General features: G+C 44.1%; 1 protein-coding gene across 2 annotated transcripts; it reads left to right on the forward strand.

Annotated features, from left to right (window-relative positions):
• The first annotated feature begins 3,088 nt into the window (after positions 1-3,088).
• On the forward strand, positions 3,089-19,723 carry LOC119386983 (nose resistant to fluoxetine protein 6-like). Of its 2 annotated transcripts, XM_037654282.2 has the most exons (7): positions 3,089-3,250; positions 5,268-5,350; positions 8,257-8,379; positions 10,844-10,964; positions 11,950-12,139; positions 12,831-12,973; positions 19,391-19,723. In XM_037654282.2, exons 1-7 carry the CDS (start codon positions 3,113-3,115, stop codon positions 19,706-19,708), a joined length of 1,116 nt encoding a protein of 371 aa, XP_037510210.2. In that variant the 5' UTR covers positions 3,089-3,112; the 3' UTR covers positions 19,709-19,723. The 2 variants fall into 2 exon arrangements, with proteins under 2 accessions (XP_037510210.2, XP_049272623.1); XM_049416666.1 differs by lacking the exon at positions 8,257-8,379.
• The last annotated feature ends 1,664 nt before the right edge of the window (positions 19,724-21,387 follow it).

Here is a 21,387-nt window from a genome sequence, read left to right on the forward strand (position 1 = left end):
GGACTGATTCGAAGGGTTGTTAGGTAAGTATCTCATAGCCGTTTCCGAATATTAAAGGTAACGGAAACGGTATGTATGATGTCAATGAATCATTTATTGAGGAATAAGGGATGAAAATTAATTTCACAGGCTGGTTAATTTGCTGTGCAGCAAACGGTCGAGAGAAAGCTGACATTTTTGAGACTATACGTGAACGACTAACGAATGTTATACCATCTCTGTCACTCTCACGCCACTTCAGCGACAGCTACCGAGCTGGCTATCCGACGAGAAATTTCCTATATATTGTACGTCACAGATACGATTCATGGGTGACCTCCGACACACAAAAACACTGCGATCGCTCAAGCCCCTGCTAGCACAAGCGTCACTAGATCTGGATATGAAGCGACTTAGCAGTAATGCGTATGACGTTACCACAACGTTGAAATTAAGTAGTTACCAGCTCACTGCGGTATAACTGCCTAACAGGCAATGTTAATGCTGACTCCGCTGCCACAGCAGCACATGACGCTACAGCAGAGATAACTGCGATATCAATCTCAAGAAACGATGCGGCGACACTGGTGTCCGCGTTCGCTTGGCGTCTCCAGCGATCTTTATCCGCCTCGTGCGTTGCTGCTTTGAGCTGTACTGATGGCGCCACCAACGGCGAACGGTGGCGAAAGGTGGATACGCGCGGCTCATAGAAGCCGTGGGCAAAGCGCCCGTTACTCGCCCTTTTTCTAATAATTTTTTATTCTGGTTTGATATTTGTACTGCCGACGCTGCTCCACTAGACAACCATGCCGTTTGTTACGTCGATTGTTCTGTATTATTTGTTTTAAAATGACAGGCCCATTTTTTTATGCGCGCGCGATGCACTGCGTATGTTTCTTACGTGCATGTGTCCAAGTTGTTTGCGTGATCTGTTAACACAGATGAAAAAAAAAAATCTGTTGCAATACAAAACAGCATTCCTGTTTTATTGAACAGCCCAAACAGTACAACAACAATGAATATTACGGCTGTATGCCTGCTTAAGAAACGCACAAAAGACACGCGTTTTTATCTTCGCCCAACACTCGTATCACTCAACTAGGCCAATAAAACCGAAATCTAACTTCCTGAACGTTTTAACAGCCGTCACACAGCTGCATAATAATGCGTGAAAGTACTTTAGCAAATGACCAACAAACATTCACACAGCGTTTTTTTTTTTTTGTTCACAGACCGTGTTAACATATGAGAAAGTTCTAACTGCATTGCAATCACATGTTTCGGAATATCTAATCACTTTCACCATTCAAGCCACAATCCTCTAACACATGCGCTTTAAATTGAGTATGGCATTACTCAGACTAATATAGTAAATGCGCACGCGTGGCATTACTCAGTTATATAGGAAATGCGCACGCGTGTGATATATCTCGTATGCTAGATTCTCCTTTGGTATGTGCAACTCAACGTAAAATGCGATTCTAGAAGTAATGTTCGTGGAGTAGCGAGCATAAGAAGGGCAACTACTTACAGCTTCACTTACCTTTGCAAAAACGGTATTCCAATTGCAATTCAATATTAACCGACGCAACAACGATAACAAAAACATAGTTGCACACAGTCGTATCAGGTTGACGCGTATTTTAAGTGCAGCGCAATCGTGCGCGTACAGTACGCTAGAATATTCTGGCACAATGTCGTCAAGCTAGCAGTTACTTCAGCGGTTCCTACGATGTAGCACCAGTTGACCGCCTCGTGTCATCAAACTGCTGCGACGCCGAGAACTACACACACAGCTGACTTGGAAAAACGCGGTCTTGCAGGAGTCCATCTTGTCCAGCAACCAACAGACAAAAGTACACAACTGAGGCGTCTGAAACATTGCCGTTGATGAGATGGCAGCTGAACGAAATCAGGGCTCATCGTCCGACGTGTGGCCACCGCCATACGCAATATTAACGTTGCAACGCCCAAGGAAGACGCGACGAAAGTGACGAGCCCAGCCGGTCTTGTCGGGTGCGCTGTCGACTGCACAATACACACAGCGCACGCTCTCACGGCCACCGAAAGAAATAAAAGAAAGTGGAGAGAGGGGTCACCTTGGAGCATGGCATATCGGTGGAAGCAAGAAGAGGCGTTGCATCGTCGGTGTGGCGTATTGTCGAGAGATGGCGCTAGTTTATTTTTGCCCAACGGAATCGCAAATTTCATTCAAAATGCATGGGATGCTATGGGGGGTTGGGAGAGGGTGCAACCGCCTGAGTCGAGCGGTGGTGCCACCATACCAGCGCACGAGGCGGATATTGTGACTCAAGCAAGCACTATAGACCCCTGCACATATTAGACCGATCTTGCAACCTTTATATGCCGCGAGGCTTGAGCACGCATATGAAAAGCTTTTCAAAAGCTTTCCAAAAGCTTTTCATTTTATATGCAAAGGGACACCACACAGCGAAAGCGCTGTGTGGTGTCCCTTTGTGCCTTCTCGTGTCCGTGTGTCCTTTCGCGCTACACCAAAAGCTTTTCATATGAGTCACCAACAAGCCCACGTTGCAACGCTTAAGCACGCAAGCTGAAGCATGTATTTGGCGCGTCAGACTTGAAACAGTGTACGCGAACTATTTTAAGTTTTAATTTCGACAGACTCTCTTATGTGCACTATGTGCAGTTGCCAGGAAGATCTAAGACACGTCCTGTGTAACTGCCGCGGCTACTGCTCAGAGCGACAAATTCTGAAGGCAGCACTGCACTTGCCGCGCGGCTCGAGCTTGGAGCTGCGGCGCCTTCTCGACCCGCGTCAAAGTGCCACCTGTGCGCTACGCAACACGAAAGCATTCCCATGGTGTTACTAAGGGCCACAGGTCTCAAAGAAAGCCTATGAATAACTTCCTTGTGTATGAGTGTGTGTATGACTGTACGCGTTATTTGTGCGTATATGTGATATGAAATGAGCGTTGTCTGACTGGATTCCGAACCTAATTTTTGAGGTTAGATGCACAGCATTTAAGAATAAGACCCTGCATTAGGATATATTGCAGAGAAAAAAAAACGAGCCTTTTCTAATTAAAATAGCCCCGCCTTCCTTGCATTCTTCCGTCGTTGCAGGACATGCGTTCCACTCTTCTTCACCATCATGTGTTTCTACGTGGTACCGCTTTTTGCCACTGGACCAGACACCAAGTCATTCTTTTTAAAGCTTTACGACGACGTAGCGGAGAACTGGTGGCGCTTCCTTCTTCAGATCAGAAATTTCTTCGAGCTGACCCCGCAGGTAAGAGCTCCATGCGCCCTTGAGTACGCGACATCGGTCAAATGTAACATCTCACGACGAATAATAATAATAATAATAATAATAATAATAATAATAATAATAATAATAATAATAATAATAATAATAATAATAATAATAATAATAATAATAATAATAATAATAATAATAATTTATTTGCGTCCCAATGACTGTTCTAAAGGCGCAGAGTAAGATACGGGACGAAGGGCTTCATTAGTCTGTGACGCCCAGTACACTGGCGCAGCGCTGAAACTTCAGCGGAGGTCAGGTCACTCAAACATCGACCTCCTAACCCCCGTTCCCCCCAGGGTCGGGCACGTCTTCACATCAACTTCCATGACAGCGATAAGCAGCGACAGCACTTAAAAATATCAGGCGTGATTGCTTAATTCTAGCCTCCCTCCGGGCTCTGTCACTGTTGCCTATATACTGTTGCTGACAGGCGCGCCAATCGCAGTTAAGCGCAATTGCTCAACTAGCCTGAATACTTTCTGGCTTGTTCAAGCGATGCGCAGGGCTCAGCTGCTTCTCAAATGCCTTTGTTTTGGCCGTCATTTGGTTAGCTTTGCCAGAACACCCTGATTATATGCTTCATGTTTCAATGAGACCCTAACGATGCTCTTTATAAGAGATAAGACTCTACCTGCCATGTACGCTCCCACTTATTCGTCTCAAGATTTCTTTTCCATGATATAGATCTCTTGTAATAATTGACCAACGTAAGTGTGTACTCCTCCTTAACCTGATCACATGAGGCTACTACCAATCACGAATTCTTGTTCGCTTGCTGTGCGTTGAAGTATCTCTTTACATCTAGGCATATCTATCATAAAACCTTTCTTTAGAGATTGCTATTACTGTTTCACCAATTTCTTTTTCGCGACCAGAAAGAGTGAGGCTTTCATTGGAAAACTGGAAATTCATAACATATTCCTGGTTAATCTTGCACCTATTCACTGTAAATATGGGATATCGATTACCCCTTGGAAGCACGTTGAATAACACTCTTTATTGCTGTAAGGGTTTTGTTGGTGGATATGAGCTGTATTTCCATGCTTTAGAATTCATTTGTATTGTTTAGTTTCTTTCTCTGAATGCTTGGGCGCTGAGAGAACACCCCTTTTATGTTATAAATGGATGAATCCAGTATTCAGCGCAATTTATGTTACATACAAACTGGCACGCAAATTAACAAGCCAAGAGGAATTGAAGCCAAGGAAAGCATAAGCGAAATTAAGTGTCTCAAAATGGAAATATCTGATAGTAATGAAAGAGGAAAAGAAGTGAAAGAAAATACATTTTGCCACCATTGGGAGGCGAACTCAGTACCGCAGCAATGTTCTACCAATTACTTTGATATTTATATGTGTCCGTGCGTGTCTGTGTGTTGTACATATAGTGATTTAAATGTTAGAATAGCTCTCGGGCATAGAGGTGATATGACCCGGTGACACCGTAGATCCTACGCGTGACACCTTGTCATCCTTAGGAGCCACGTATACAACGCTAAATTACGACAGAAAAGTGTTGCATAGACACTTTTATAAACTTGTCAAGGCATCAAACCCGTCAAGACTCACACCACAATACGCCCACGAACTGCGCCTGTTTGGCTCCGCCACACAGTTCAGTCCCTCGTCAGTATGTCAGGAGTCATGTCTCCGCTTCCTCGTATTGCTGGCCATCGAACAATATTTATCAAAACTTCACGAATTCGTTTGCGTTTCTTTCCGTGCTGAAAAACTTTTGTCGCCAGGATAATTGCGCTACATTTATTATAGAACCAACCGCACAAACGTTTCAAATGTGTGCGGTGGTGCCCTTCTTGAGGCCAGCTTCTTATGACGCTTACTATTAATTTTGAACGTTTGACAAAATCTGAACTTGTCTTGGCTATTGGACCATGTCTCTTCACCCTTTATAAGCCTTTGTTTTTAGGTTCCAAAATGCTTTACCTAATTGTCTTCATATAAATAAATGTTTCTAATTGAATTTACAGACCGTGCTCGGCCATACGTGGTACCTTTCAGCAGACTTCCAGCTTTTCGTCATCTCGCTTCTCACGCTGCTATTTTTCAAAAGGTAAGTTTGTGAAGCAAAGGCTAACTAAGCGAAATGGGGTTCCTTATCATAGAATTAGTGTATAAAACAGCTACATGAAGTTAAAATACTTTCCAGTAAAATATATACATACGGGATTTTTAAGAACATATTTTCACGGAAGTTCGTAGGATATAGGCGTTCTATTGAATAAGAATATTTCGTTTTCTTTAAGGATTGCTGGTGCGTTTTTCGACGAACATTTAATAAAGAAATGATTCATTCAGTGGGTAAGAACCATATTTTATTCTCTTGATTTTTACGTCATCAGTTTTTACGTCATACTGCCTGGATGGCGAGTTGAATAAAAATACGTTCATAACGCATTCTAGTTGTTATAGTGCGCCCATTTTATAGAACACACACTCTTGAATCAGAAACTGTTTTCCATAATCGAAGGTCTAAGCACTTTTAGCGTTGCCTATCTTTAGCTAAAATTTTGGAGACAGCGGGCTCTTCAGTTTGCCCAACTTTCCCTTGCAGTTAAACAGAATTTCGGCAGAGTGCAGCCTTCAGAACAGGACTATTTTGCTTTTGTTGTCGTTGAAATGTTTATGCGAGGTATTTTTGTATACTTCAACTTAGTTTTCTGCGGCGACTATCTGCCCATTTTTGTTGGCCGATACCGACGATAGTGCAGTTTAAAAGCCTGGGCCCACACCAAGGGTAGTGTCTGTGGTTGTGCCATCGAGAAGCGTGTGCTATTACCCTGAGCGTGTTACCCTGGCTGTGCGCTTCTCACTATTTGACTAGTAGGTAAATGGGTGTGTGTCGCTCCTCTAGGAACAGTGACTACAACATGGGTCACTAGGTAAAGTGGGCTTTTCCTGCGGGTATGGGCCAGCGTTTGTATCACTGAATATGTGCCATTTTTCAATGAACCACGTTGATCATGCCAGAATATGTCACAGGATATCACAAGAATAAACACTGTCTTGCATTTTGCAGAAATTCGAAACGCGTCGCAGAAACATCCCCCTTTTGCTACAGAATAATTTTCATTCATGAGAAACCATTATTTACCAAACCAAGCATGCTTCCCGTAACGTAGATATCAATTAGACTTGAGGATGCTTTGTTTTACAGCAACGCTGTTAGTGGTGCGTCGGTCGAATGTTTCGTGTCTTCGTCGTCTGTCAGCAAAGCACAAAGAGCACCATCTATGATCGAGTACGGGAACCTGAGTATAGAATAGGCAGACAAGGTCGAAAGGGCACGCAAACTTATTTATTTATTTATTTATTTATTTATTTATTTATTTATTTATTTATTTATTTATTTAATAAATATACTATTCAGGGCCCGAAGGCACTACAGAATGGAGTGGGGAAAGCAATAGTTACACGTGCAGTAAAAAATTTTTCAGGGCATCTTGTAAGGCGGTTTTGAAAGCTTGTTCATCCGTTATGCTGGCGATGGAGGCGGGAAGGTGGTTCCAGGCGGCGCTTGTCCTAAGAATAATCGAGTCATTGCACAATCTGGTGTGACAAAATGGCAGGCCCACATTATAGAGATCATCCGTCCTTGGCATTATGAAAAGAGGTGGATGAAACGAGGCGTCCTTCAAATAGCTGTTATAATAATAGATTTCGTGAAAAAGATTAAGGCGAGATGATTTTCGGCACAACGAAAGGTCAGAGAAGTTTAGGGTGCTCTTCATGGACGTGAGACTGGAATGACGTGAATAATTCGACAAGATGAAACATGCTGCGCGACTGTGAATTACATGAGTCGGATCTCATATGGCGCATGCGTACTCTAATTTAGATCGTACCAAGGTTATGTAGAGGGTTAACTGCAGGGACGATGGGGCAGAGGAAAAGTTTCTAGCATGCGGTTTCCGCTATTAGTCACATCTTCTACATGCATGTTTTATGAACGATTAGAAAATATGTAAACGCCAAGATATTTACAATTGTCAACAGACGCTAATGGAATTTTACAGAGGGAGCCATACGCGGACAATGGGTAGTAGCATGGCGCTAAACTCGCATGCTCTTACATTTAGCTGTTCTAAGTGTCATGAGCCATTTTTCGCACCATTCGAACAGTCTATTTAGATCGCGATGCAGTTTAAGATACTCAGTAAGGTTAGTATTTTTCTGGTAAAGTACGCAGTCATCTGAAATCGAAAAAAAAAAACGGCAATGGTGACTGTTGGCTAAAGAATCGCGCTGTGACAGTACGAACGGTACTTGAACGGTACTTCAGCACAGCCTCCTTTTCCAAGTGTGTGGTTCGGCGCGCCTCTTGTTCAGTTTCTGACTAGTAAAGTGTGCTATCTCAAGGATCGACCCGCATGTTTCTATTGCCACCGAATTTGCAAACGCACCAATGTGGGCCGATAGCACAGTAAGTGAACCACAGTGAAGTTTACATGCATTGCAGCAAACCTAATCCAAGCATATTGATGAAAGCGTCAAGATGGAACATGCCAGTGTTCCGTCTTGATGCTTTCATGAATAGTGTGACAAATCAGTAATCAATGTTCTTAAATAAAGTTATTGCCATCATTGTAATACAGAGCGTGTGTCATTCGTTCTGCGATACCATTCGCCATGCTGTTCAGTGGCTTCGCTGGCCAATCATGGCAGCAGTGATGAGTGTCAATCAGTTCTTTCTCTAATAATTGCTGCTTAGCCTTTTCATTTTTAAAGTTTGCTCGGACTGCATTTGTAAAGTTTGGCTTTACTCCTGATATTACTTCTTGTCCATTTTTTGACCTTGAATCAGTGAGCCAAAGAACAACGACGCTTAATGACATAAGGTTTTATCGACAGAGCACTATTCAGACTAGTCAGAACTTTTTACACAGTGTGTTTGTGGGATGAGCTTTTTTCGCAGTAGTTTCGTAGACCTGAAACGTTTTGCGTTTGACAACTGCGCAGCCGGAAGACGCTGGCACTAGGAGCGTTTGCCCTACTTTCTCTTCTGGGCTGCGCCTTCGCTATATGGACCATATCAGGATCCAAGATGACCCCGTTTGTCGTGTTTCCTGCAGAGACGCCACAGTGAGTTTTATAAAAGATCGCATACATAATACCACAACAGAATATCATTTCTATAGCAGGAAGACTTTTATGTTGCTGACTTGCGTGTGTGACCTGGCATGCGGCTCCAGATGCCTTAACTTATTCCTTAGACGCCCACACATGTGCTTTGTGGACCATATGAAATTTGACAGCAGAGTTTAATTTTGAATGCTAGAGTTCGATGAATACGAGCTAACTGCTTTACAAGCAACAATAAGAGCTAAACATATCAGAGAGCAAGATAGACAGGGAAGTGAACATTGATTGCCCATACATTTTTGTACCCTTCGCGAAAATCAGTAGTTTAAGGATTCGAAGAAAGAAGAAAAGCTTATGAAAGCTTATCAAAGTCAAGTTTACTCCACCATTCATGGAGTTACATCGTTGAATGTTACAACAGGAGGTCCTAGGGTTTTGAAAAGAAAAACTGCCAAGGAGGCCTTTTTTGAGTGCCCCCATATATCGGATAATTTTACAGAAACAGCAAGAATGTAGGAACATAGGAACAATGCGAAAGTCAATTACATATAAGAAGAAATGGGATACGTAAGTTAATGGTGAGGATAATTATTGAAAGGCGTAAAAAATAATCAAAACCGGCGATGCAACTCGTTTTATTATCAATAATATCGATTACTTACACAAAAGCAAGAGATATACAACAAAATGACAAAAAATATTGACAGTTAATTAGAAAATTCTGATAAATCGGTTAATTACTGAACCAAATATTTCATGCTGCGCGCGGATAATATATGAACGTTTTGTGATGATTCTGTTTCAAAAGCCATGAAGTTCAGATGCAGATGTCGTGTGTGGTAAGCCGATAAGTAATTACGTATTGCTTCTGTCGGAACAATTGTCGCAACGGGAGAACGTTAAGTTTAGGAAACAGTGACCTACAGGAGAAATTGAATCGTCTGCAAAAGTCATTAGGCTCACCGCAACATCAAAATCCTAGCCACTCACATATGCAGATATGTTGGGTTGAGAAACTGCAATCATCACCATCAGCCTATTTATGTCCACAGTTGAACGGAGACCCCAATGATCTCCAATCTTCCCAGCCCGTCGCAAGCTCATTCCACTTTATGCCCTAAAATTTCTTAATGTCATCACCCCACCTAGCCTTCTGCCGTCCTTGACTGCCTTTCCCATCCCTAGGTGTTAATTCCACAGCTCTAGGCGACCATGTACTGTACTATGCATTACCTGACAGGCCAGGTCCAATAATTTCCTAATATCAACTAGGATATTGGCTACTCTTGCTTGCTTTCTGATCCACTCCGCTGTCTTCCAATATCTTTATGTTACGTACACGCATATCATTTTCTGTTCTATCGCACCATTGACAACGTACTGCCCCAGTTCACTAAGCGTCGATTATGCCCGTCTTCCACTGCCAAGAAGTGGCCACTTTAGGAGGTGGCCATGTGCTACATTGCAACGAGCTTCTAAAGCATGCATCGTGCAATCATGCATCTACTTTGATTTAGTTGTGAACAATGCTTACGCAGTTACGTGAACTGGAAGACCTATTAACACCTGTAGGTAAAACAGAAACGCCGTAGACATATTAACGCCCTTAAGAGCGCAAGAAAAGTATCCATGCTTAAACCATTATTACAATCATTTCACACCAAAGTATTATTCATAACTCTTGTAATAAAGGTGTCTGGAAAAATGACCTCACATTAAACAGATTCGCACGCATAAGGGAATTCAAATGATGTCTTTTATATGTACATTCGTCCTTGTCCCCATTAATCTCCTCATTACGAGATGTTTCTGTGATCACCTGACACGAAACCTGCTATTGCACACATTGCGTTCTCGCTGCCACTGAGACCTGTCCTTGCAGCTATACAAGTACAGGGTCAGATTTCAAGCGTAACATACGTGTCTTTTTTTTTTCTTATGTAAGACGCGATCGCAATCACGGATTCTGTTGACATCAAGCAGTCTGATCGTCGAAAAACTTCTCTTTTAAAAATGAGTAAATTGTATAAAAATTAATTATTACAATTCAGATTTTCTTCATGTCGTTGCTCTTATGACCTTAAAGGGCTTTTTCTGAATTGCCACAATAAATTTGCATGGTTTTACTACTAAAACATACGAATCACCATGAGATGCCTCGGGTAATAACGAGTTTTCTGACTGCCGCAAATCAGGTCGATTCCTTGTTCTATTACTTGACCGCTTAACAACTGTAATACTATAAAATGTTTCCTGGTCTTCGACAGTGCTGGAGTAGTGGAGAATCAGCGCGCAAGTTTTCGGGCCAATTATATGGCCATATCTGACTTCCACGTGAATTTGGGCTACCTCAATGCATTTCTGTACAGTTTTTATAAAGATTAATTATTTGTTGTGCGATTCACTGCGACAAGGCTATAGTCAACCATATTGTAACAAACATGTATGTGCTGTTGGCTTACAGAATTGTGATGCAAACCGCCAACGAATACTACATACGACCTTTCTATCACGCCGTTTGCTACTTCAGTGGCTGCATGGCGTTCCTTGTCATTGACGACATGAAGGAACGAAAGATGTCAAAAGTAAGTAACAAGCGGCGATCAAAGCATGTCCAGGGCAAACACTAGCTGCGCACGTGGATAAAAAAAAAAGAAAAGAGAACGACCTACACGTCATTGTGTAGCCCTTGTATCCTGACTAAGCAAAGCATTGATGTTGTGATATCGTCCATAATTTCAACTGTGAATGCGTACATCAGCATTCAGTTCGACCAAAACTTTGCACAGACAGTGCCATTTTTACTTCATATAGTGTCGTTCAGTAATATGTGTCAATATTTCGCTAAGGCGCATCTTTTACTTGTGTACTGATACGAAACGTGCTTGATTTGACAACAGTATGACACTATTTATATGAGTGCCGCGTTGATGGAGGATCATTCAGAGCAAGTGCGCTATATATCCTTTGAGATGGTAATGCAAGTAAATGGGTTATATAACATTATTAGGTAAAAACCTTGTACGTCTCATGAGCCTTAGTTCCAGTCAACACATATAGTAAAAAAAATGTAATAAAATTGTGGCTCGGGGCGCGCGAGCTGCGCGCCCACTTCGCCTTTGGGGAAATGTGAAGACGAAGCGATAAAGCCAGAATGTTCTTAAGGAACACTGACGAATTTAAATATAGATTCACGTGTCAACTTACGTATGTGTTTTGACGGGTTCCAAGACTTGCCACATTCGTTCTATAGTGCCATCCTAGCATACAAAACAAATGATCATATCAACAAAAGACTTTTAGAAACAACGCCAGCAAATGCACTTTATTAGATGCCTAATAGCTTTCGCCTTAAGTCCTCTTAGTCGGCGTTATGGGATCCGATATATTTTTTAAAACTGGTTTGCCTGAAATTCTAATTTAATTGTTTGTTCAACGTGGTGTTTTTCTTTTTTTTTTTCTCATGGTAGGCACGTTCTCATTTCGCGCTATAATTATCTCTTCAGATGTACCAGCTCTGGGCGAGTCACAAGAGTGTACGAACCTCGACATTTCTTATGCTTTTTGAAGGGTGTGCAGTTGGTGGGGTGGTGTGTGGCCATTGGCTGCTGCTTTTGCTGCGTCTTCATGAAGCACGCCTGGTACGCGAGTCCGAATCCTACTTCGGAGGCCGGAAAGCTCTTCGCGGCGTTCTTTGACCGCGTGCTGTGGTCTGTGTTTCTCTCTTGGATCACGCTGGCGTGCTCCACGGGTCGAGGAGGTAAGCATACGTTACACCTCCCTCTTTTTTTTGCTTCTTTTTCTTACTCTGTCCTGGGAAGCCTGAAAGTATTACATTGGTCTCTAGTGTCCCATAAGGACGCTAAAATGACATTTTTGGTCCCGGGTAAGAGTTAATTACGCGCAACATTTCGAATGTATAAGTCTGACATCACGATCACCAGAACACATTGCGTCGTGCCTAAGGACATAAAGAGTATTGATAATGTGCATTTCCGCCCACTGCAGCATGTTTGCGGAATAAATTAAACATCGATGCTGGGAGCGAATGTTCACTGAAAAAAATGAAAAGTCTTATATGCTTTGTTACAGTAATGAACATTGTTCTTGGTAGAAGTTATCGAACAATAAAATAAGTCCGTGATATTTCTAATTTCTAAAGGTATGGTATAACGCAATTGCATCTTTCAGTAATTCATTTAACTTTTGCTCGATTCATTATTGCAGTTAATGCGTTGTTACATAACAAATAACATTCCATGCTGCATTAGTTATCCTGTCATAATTTTACGACAAATGTAGTAATGTTTAACCCCCCCCCCCCCCGCCACCTCCACCCCCTGTATTTTATTTTGTTTGCCTTATGCTGTGATCCCTTAAAATAACTCATATTGCCTTCGGATAGCTGCGTGCTATCATACACAGCTGCAGTTGCTCTTTTTAACCTGCAGGTTTCCTCAGCAAGTTCCTATCCTTCAACGCATTTGTGCCGCTGAGCAAGTTGTCATTCGGCGTCTACCTTATTCACTTCCCATTCATCCAGCTCATGTTACACGCGTCCAGGGAGCGCGTCTTCTGGTCACACTTCAATCAGGTAACTACCACTCTCTTATGATGCACTTCGGATCACTAAACATCACGAAGGTGAAAGTGCGACACATCGCACGTAAATCCGAACGGCGAAATATTTGGTACGAATAACTTTCTCATGCCTCGCCTTTAGACATGAACTGTGAGAAGAAATGCGCTGTTTTGCGCACACGCTAAACCAACTGGTTCTGTCTGAGATGTTGCAATCCCAACGGGAACCGCAGATATTCATGTGGCAGCCTAACTAATCACTTGATTATTTGGCTGCGATGAGCTCTCTACAAGTCATTTCCTTTTATTTTAACGCGATAGCGTTAAAGAGGTCGTTTCGCAGAGGTCCCGGTGTCGAAGTCGGCGTCGTGGGGGACGCTTAAGCTTCGCCTTTAAGAGTTGAACGCGATAGCGATATCCTGCCCCTAGTGCGCACTTCGAACACTACGAGTGTTTAACCGAATGCGCGCACTAAGGTGTGTGCCTTATGTAATTCGCAGCGTGCATTAAACCAGGAGCAATTATGCGCGAGAAACTTTTTCGAAGTTGCGATGCACCCACTACGTGGTCTTAAGGGAATACGCGCAGTAATGTGTGTGCCTTTTGTAATGAGTGGCTGTCTTTAAACCATCAAGTCGTTATGATATTGACATGGTGTGACGCCCGATGGCAATGTACGCCTGTACCACGCAATATTACTGCGATATTACATCTCGTACTATGACACCTGTATACAGGACGCGTATTTTTGGGAAGCATGAAAGTTACGTTTAGTGCAGCTCTAAGCAGAGGTGTGGCTGTGTTTTCAAGTGAATACCTGTTTTCAGTCGGTCGAAAGAAACTGCATAAAGACATATGCGACATGATTTTTCCGGTACCTATGTATAGGGTAATAAATAGTGGGGGCAAGGGTAACGATGTTCTCAAACGTGTTAAGAAAATGCAAATTCAGGCGAGCGCAAAAACCTTTTTCTTTAAGTTACATTCGGGCACCCTGCCGGTTCGGACCTTCTTAGAAGAGCGAGGTGTTTATATGCCGTGGGGTTCCGATTGTTTTATCTGCAGAAAGCCAGAAACAATAGATCATGTATTTTTGCATTGTTGGGAAGGGGTTTATTTCTGGGACGTTTTACAGAGAACGCTCAAAAAAGAACTTCCCTTGCATTCACTTGGAATAAGATTTTTACCAATAGAAAATGAGGATGGACTGCCTTTCGATCTAATAATGCTTCTTGGCCTCCATTGTCTATGGCGGGCTAGGATGGCCGGTTTCCACTGCGACCCTGACAGGAGACCTGCACGCGTGCTTTTTCGCGAAAGCATTTGTCAATATGTTGATGTACTCAAACAACAAGACTTTGTCCCTGACTGGCTTTCCAGGGTTGAGCCCCTGGCTTATCTAAAGGAATTTTAGGCATGTAACTAATCATAGGTGTGCACTGCTTTGACATTGCTTCAGTCGTGTCTATTGTTGTATTTTCTGCTGTTATTCCTGTGTCGTGTTATGAAACCGGTAATAATAAAAAAAAAGAAAGAGGTGTGGCTGTGTGGTAGAACACCTACTTGCCCCGCGGACGGCCTGGGTTCGACTCTCACTCGGACCCAACATTTTTATTATTTATTTTATTTCCAGTTTTTTCAATTTTTCGGTCACGGACAAGATGATGATTTTTCGCTCACAACCAACTGCGCCAACGCCGACGGCGGAATTTCTGCGATACGAGCTCTATTAACGCAATCGCGTTAATATTGCGTGGCAGAATCGTGAAATCGTACCAGCCGACAAAACATGTGAACTGGGCCACGAATGGATGGTTTAAAACTACCTATCATTACAAAGTGTGCAGCTGCGCTGGTGGACGTGGCTAGAGCACTGCACGGGCCGTGATTCTCGGCCCGGGCCCGGCCCGGGCTCGGAACTCGTTCAAGAGTACCCGCCCGAACCCGGCCCGGTGGTTGAAAGAAAGACCTGGGCCCGGCCCGAACGCGATAAAAAATATTACCTACCCGGCCCGGCCCACCCCGGCCAGGCTCGATTGCAGATCGGGTCCGACTGAGGCCCGAGCCAATAATATAGGTGGTGTTGCTCGAACATGGAATCCACATCAAGGCGTTTGAAGTAAGAAACGTCTACGTTTTGTTGGAGAATGCTACGCTAACAAGTATGCTTTAACCTACGGTGGCCGCGGCGGCTGCATTTTCGGTGGAGGCGAAAATGTTTGAGGCCCGTGTACCTAGATTTAGGTGCACGTTAAAGAACCCCAGGTGGCCGAAATTTCCGGAGCCCTCCACTACGGCGTCTCTCGTAATCATATCGTGGTTTTGGGACGTTAAACCCTAGATATTATTATTATTAGCTTTAACCTACGGTAATTCCTTGTACAAAAGGGCCTCACTGTGGTAACAGCTGACCGGACATACGAATGATTATTCGGCAGCGGTTTACTGTACCTATTTGTTCTGCAAATACAATGGGAATCATCAAGCGTGTTTGGTAGCAGATATTGTATCAAAAAGTGATTTGCAACATAAGTTCAGTTCCAACAGGGAGCGTAATAAGAATAGAGGCGACAGAGAACAGAACGCTTTCTTCATTTTGTTTTTATTGCGCTCTCTTTTGGAATTTATAGCATGCTCTACCAGCAAACCCAATCATGCTGCCTTCTGGATATGTAGCTCCTGTCTTCAGCACCTTGCCACAGCAAGAGAAATAGAGAAAAAAAGCCAAATTTATTACCTTTGTTATAGATACGCTAACCTAGATAAAAATTCAAACGAACTACGTGCACCACATGTACATTTCAAAATATGTATAGACAGCTGAAAGGAAGAGAAAAAAAAGCTATTTGTCGTATCATTTTTTTCATATATCGCACCATTGCAGGTATATACAGCCTATATGTTTTTTATGGCATAGTTTACAGTTCATTTCTTCACATGTTAATGTGAGAAAAGTCAAATTATCAAGAGATTCCGGCTGTAAGCACGCCACACGCTGTTGTATCAGATATTCTGCCGCACTAAAGTTTCCTGAACTGCTTGCGCTGACTGCAGTGGCGCACAAAATCTGCCTTGTGAATTGTGATGGCGTCGGCAGTCGTTGTTCTCAGACTTCACCAATGGAGCAAATTTCGGACATTTCTGCGGACCTCTGCAGAATAAACATAGCTGTCCAGCTCATCCCTTCATTTTTCTTGTTCCCGAACGTCTTGCCACTTTTCAATATAATCTATACAATTCCTCTTTGAGGGCTTCTCCTTGCAGGTTTGAGCAGTGTATGTTTTACACGTTTTGTACCGTGCTCCTTTCTTCCCCTCCATATTGTAATGGTGTGTACCTCGCTAACGATGTTGCCCGGTAGAAGGTGGTGATTGGACTACGCGGATATAGACTGGCCGGAGGTGGACGACGTGATTTCGATCTGTTTTCAGGGTTCGTTCAGTTTGGTAATAAAGGCGCGAATAAGCTGCTCGACGCTTACTCATTGGATGCGTATGGTTCGAGGTGAGGGGACATCGCCCGGCACGGAATTCGTAATTGCCTTTTTTCAAGCCAGATATTTCGTCAAGCGAATATACTTTGCTCCATGCCATGTTTATTGGGCCTATGCTATTCCTGCACACTTCAACGCTGTTGCGACAGTGTCATGTAGCTCTCGCACTATATAGCGCATGGGTCTGAACCACATGGCTCGCGGGCTGCATGCGGCCCGCGGACCACTCGCTAGCAGCCCGCGGCTCTCACATGACTGTCTTCGTCCCGTTTTTAAAATTTTCTGTATAATTACGTTCTAGAGCTACACAGACATGACAGGTCTAACACATTTTTTTTTTTTTCGTGAGGCATACCCTGCGGTCACCATGTGTTGATACATAACCGTGAAACAAAACTTTATATTTCGGAATTTTCGGTCATTTCGGTATTTCGGTCATTTTGGAGACACGCATCGATAGGTTCCTGGAATCCTGCCGCCAAATCCCCTTCAGAAATGACCCATGTATGAGATATGGGAGATGTATTCTTTCAAATGGCAACGTTAGTTCGCATTTTGTACAACAGGACCCTCCCCCCCCCCCTTACCTTCATCACTCTCCTAACGCTGCGGGAGTAAATTTTCGTGAATGCGGCCCGTCAGCTGAGGTGAGGTTGAGGCCCCGGTTATAGCGGAACAAGACGAACGCTCAGGCGTTAACAATGTGGGTACGCAAAGCAGGCTGTGCATGTCCATCTCGCGTCACATGACGACAGGCAGCCGTGACGGAGCCACGGAAAAAGAATGTGTCTTAATAGGGATTCTATGTAACGAGACTCCGCGCAGAGTTTTCGTTTTAGTGGAGGGCTGGAACTTTCAAGAACGTTTCCAAGCTTTGGAGCTCTGTTATAGGTATATATAGGTACAGAAGTTATAGGTATAGGTTGAATATATTACATTTATTACGGCGATTAAAGAATAACAATTGCGATATAAAATAATAACGAATGCAAATAAAGGACAGAAGAGCGAGATGTCTCTTGGTCTATTTACTTTTAGGTCGCCCTTTTGAGAAAAATCAAGTAGCCCCATAATCAAGATGCAAAAGAAGTTCAGTACTTGTTGCTCCAAGTAGCTTGCCCCACATAAAAAAGGGATCTTTTTTCGAGGTAAAATGTGGAACAAACTTAAAGAAGAAACTGAAGAGAAAAACGATTTTTTTGATTATCAGTAAATTCCTCTTTTACAATTCCAAAATCACCACGCTCGACGCGACAAGGCTCTTGGTGAGCGAGAAAACGCGCAAAATTAAGATGCGGGTGGCGGCGCCGCCTTGAAATTCGAGCAGAAAACGCCGTGACGTCATAGACTCTGATGGCGTCTACTGGAGCCTACGTAGTTCCTAATCAGTAAAAATGAAGTACATTGACCTCTGAGGGGACCATAGACTAAACATACCAAGTTTCAGGAAATTTGGTTGCGCCAATGTCACCAAAATACAAGTGCAGTTTGAAAGGCGTGACGTCAGGCGCGGAAATTTCGGCGCTAAATTTAAAAATGGAACTCTGACCTTGGTTTTCTTCTCTATTAAGAAGCCTGTGATGGTGAAATTTATGACATTGGAGTCCTCAGAGTGCACTTTATCAGTGTCCAAACCTATCCATTGTTTCACTTTAGTGTCCCTTTAGGAACTGAGCAAAGTCCAAGCCCGGCCCGACCCGAGCCCGCCGCCTCAAACCCGGGCCCGGCCCTAAGCCCGGAGCTCCAGACCCGAGCCCGGCCGAAGCCCGCCGTGAAAACTACTTTACCAGGCCCGGCCCTGCCCAAGGGCCGGACCGGGCCCGGGTTTTCGGGTAGGCCCGAGGCCGCGCAGTGCTCTACGCATGGCACCTTACGGACACGTAGCGGGTACTTCGCCAATTTCAAAAGGAAGAATCATGGTGTAGTGGGCACTTCGGAACTGTAGATTCAGTAGGCATTCTACGATAGTTTGAAACTGCCAATGTTACATGCACAAACGTTCCTTTCCTTGCAGCACGGTTGAAGGCGATGCGCACGGGGCCCGCTTACGCTATCGCGTTCTATTCTTGAAAGCGAAGCTCAAGCGTCGTCCAAGTTTCCAACGCTGTTGAATGGCGCCTGAAATTTGGAATCGGCTGGGAACGTCAACGTAACTTAATGCGTGTCTCACACTCTAGCTCGTTATATTTTACAGGATGTCTGGTCCCCATTTGTATAAATTAATGTATTACCAACTGTGTAGCAGGCTTTCGCTTTCAAATGTTACGTACAGTGTAACACACTGCCAGTTTTTCATACACTGTACTGCTAAGGTGAGCTATGTAAAGCCGAGTCTTTTCGCTGCTGACAAGGAGCTTTCTTAAATTTATTGTCTGCAAAGACCGATGAGGAAACGTACCGCCGTGGCTTGAGGCACCATATTGGGCGTATATCTATAGTCATATATTCACTTCAGATGACTCAATGGAATTAAACGTAATTTTATAGAATTTGACTTGCTGAATTTCGTATCGTACAATGATCACGCACTTTCATTATGTAAACGTCACGGCATTCGAAACCCGGATCTTGAACCTACGGTCGTCCAGTCATTGTTTACCGTAAGTTCGGTGCCTAGCCTCACTGCGCGCGATTTTCAGTAAGCCCAATCTCAACACATAAACTTACAAAGCTTCAACAACGAGAGTAGTAAACTGAACGCTTCTGCAACAGGCTGTCTACATAGACAATCGTTGATCGTCATTTTTAGTATGATCACGCGCTATCACCTGAGAATGTTTGGTGGCGACAGCTGTGAATAAACTGCGTGCTTCTCTGTCTGTAACGTAAACTTGATTACTCAAGTACCGTGGCTTCACAGATTTTTTAGCATAGGATGCTTTCTGCTACCATGAACTTACAGGCATGTTTTTCCTTTTTTTTCCATTTCACTCCTAGATCACGCTGTTTTTTGCGCTGATGGTTTGGAGCTTCCTTCTGGCGTACCTGGAGTACCTAGTATGCGAAGGCCCCACCGCAGTCCTGGACAAGCTCGCCTTCCAGAGGCTCGCTAGGAGACCCAATCCTTCTAGAAACCAAACGCAAGAGCAGCGGCCGGACGGTAACGAAGAACTGCCGGAGAAAAAAGCGGAAAACGGCCGCGTCAGCTCTCTGTTGACAAACGGCAAAGTGAACGGCTACGGTCTACCCGATCCGTGGAACGGTGATGTGCGTTGTCTCTCATGGCGATCACAGTGGGTGCCTCAAAGGTTGTGATTACTTGCCGTTGCGGAACTGTGCGTCATCTGCGTTCGCTCCTAACGAATCAACTGCTGCCTGAATTATTCAGCCGCCCCTGTCGGAAGTCGCAGTTTCGACTTGCGGTGACAGTGGTCGCCTCCCCGTTTCTTACGGAGGCTTTAGTGCTGCACGGAACAAGATAAAAAGAAACGCCACGTTCACCGCATTTCACGATTAAGCGGAACTGAGAGAGTGGGTGGTTGTAGTTGATTCGGGAGTGCAAGAGCCTCGCAGCAGTCCTTGAGTTGCAGCGGTACGATTCTGCAGCGCTGTTGTCATCGTCATCAACATTATATAACTAGAGCGACAGAAAAAAAAATTGCGTAATCCGCTCTCTTTCATCAACCGAGTGATACCTCTCAAGTTTATCTTGCTCATTGTGCTAGAAAAACGCAACTGAACTATTTTCAGTACGATGGAAAGGAGCGTCGTCTTGTTTTTCAGGCCTTCTTTCGTGGTTGTCTGTTCGCGCCTTTTCAAGCATGACTATCTTTCTGTGGTGCTATATGGACACTGTGCGGCACGATGTTGTCATTGGTGACGAGCGAAAAACAGCTGAGCATCGTGAATGAGCGATATACCATGTGCTGCGGCATGCTCCTGCAGTGTACACGCGTGCTGCAAAGCGGCTGCAAATTATGTATGGGCGAACCCTTTGCTGTAACGCAAGCAGGTTAACGATATTTCAAGCGTGTGTATACGGGCGTCGAACGTTGTCCTTGTGTTACTGCGTTCTCTGGTGTTGACCATGCTGTACTGATTACAAATATTTATTAATATATAGCATAAAGTGTGATGTACTATCGGCCTCAAATGAAACCCGAACAGCGGAAAGCCTTCGTAATGGTGTAGTGTGTGCCGTCGTGTCATCAATATTGACAGGCGCGCGCATCTGGTTTGACTGCACTGCGCATATGCGTGCCTCTCCATGGTGGTAACTGGACGACGCGCGCTATAGGCCTCGTGCGCTGCTGTTTCAAATCGGACATGCAGCGCCACTGCGGCGGCTGCTGGCAAAATGTCTCTGCTCCCTCTGCACCGCCGCGCTTGGCCGCAACAGGTTGGCAATGGCCCCTAGCAGCGCAAGCGTGTGTAAGCGGAGAAAAAGGTCGACTTCTATCTCTTCTTCCGAGTTCGCATGTCATAACAGCTACAAGAACACGGCCGGGAAACTGCCGAAGGTGCAAGTTTATCATTTTCCATGGAAGTCGTACGAGGCCGATCAGCGAAAACGTTGGAGGGAGCCGTTCGGCTCGCCTGATAAGCAAACGTGTCCTGTCTTTGCACGGTTTCTTTCGCATTCTATCTAGGTCACTGGCGTAACCAGGGGGATTAAAACACCCCCCCCCCCCTCGCCTCCGAAATTTTCAGTTTGCATGTGTATGTATACACGCCATAAGTCGACAAACTCACTCATGAGTCGACTCACTCAGAACCACTCAGACTCAGATCGAGCCGCGGGTCTCAGTCTGAGTGAGTCTGGGTGAGTAATATTTTTGTGAGCTTGAGTCCGAGTGAGTGCGGATCTGAAACATTTTAGTGAGTCTGAGTCCGGTAGAGGGAAGTTTTGGTGAGTCTGAGTCCGAGTGAGCTCTAAGCACAAAATATATTTCTTGAATGAATCTGAGAGAGCTGCACACTTCTTTGCCGGCATA

Source organism: Rhipicephalus sanguineus, chromosome 1 (assembly GCF_013339695.2).
Source record: "Rhipicephalus sanguineus isolate Rsan-2018 chromosome 1, BIME_Rsan_1.4, whole genome shotgun sequence".
In the NCBI taxonomy this organism is placed as follows: domain Eukaryota; kingdom Metazoa; phylum Arthropoda; class Arachnida; order Ixodida; family Ixodidae; genus Rhipicephalus; species Rhipicephalus sanguineus.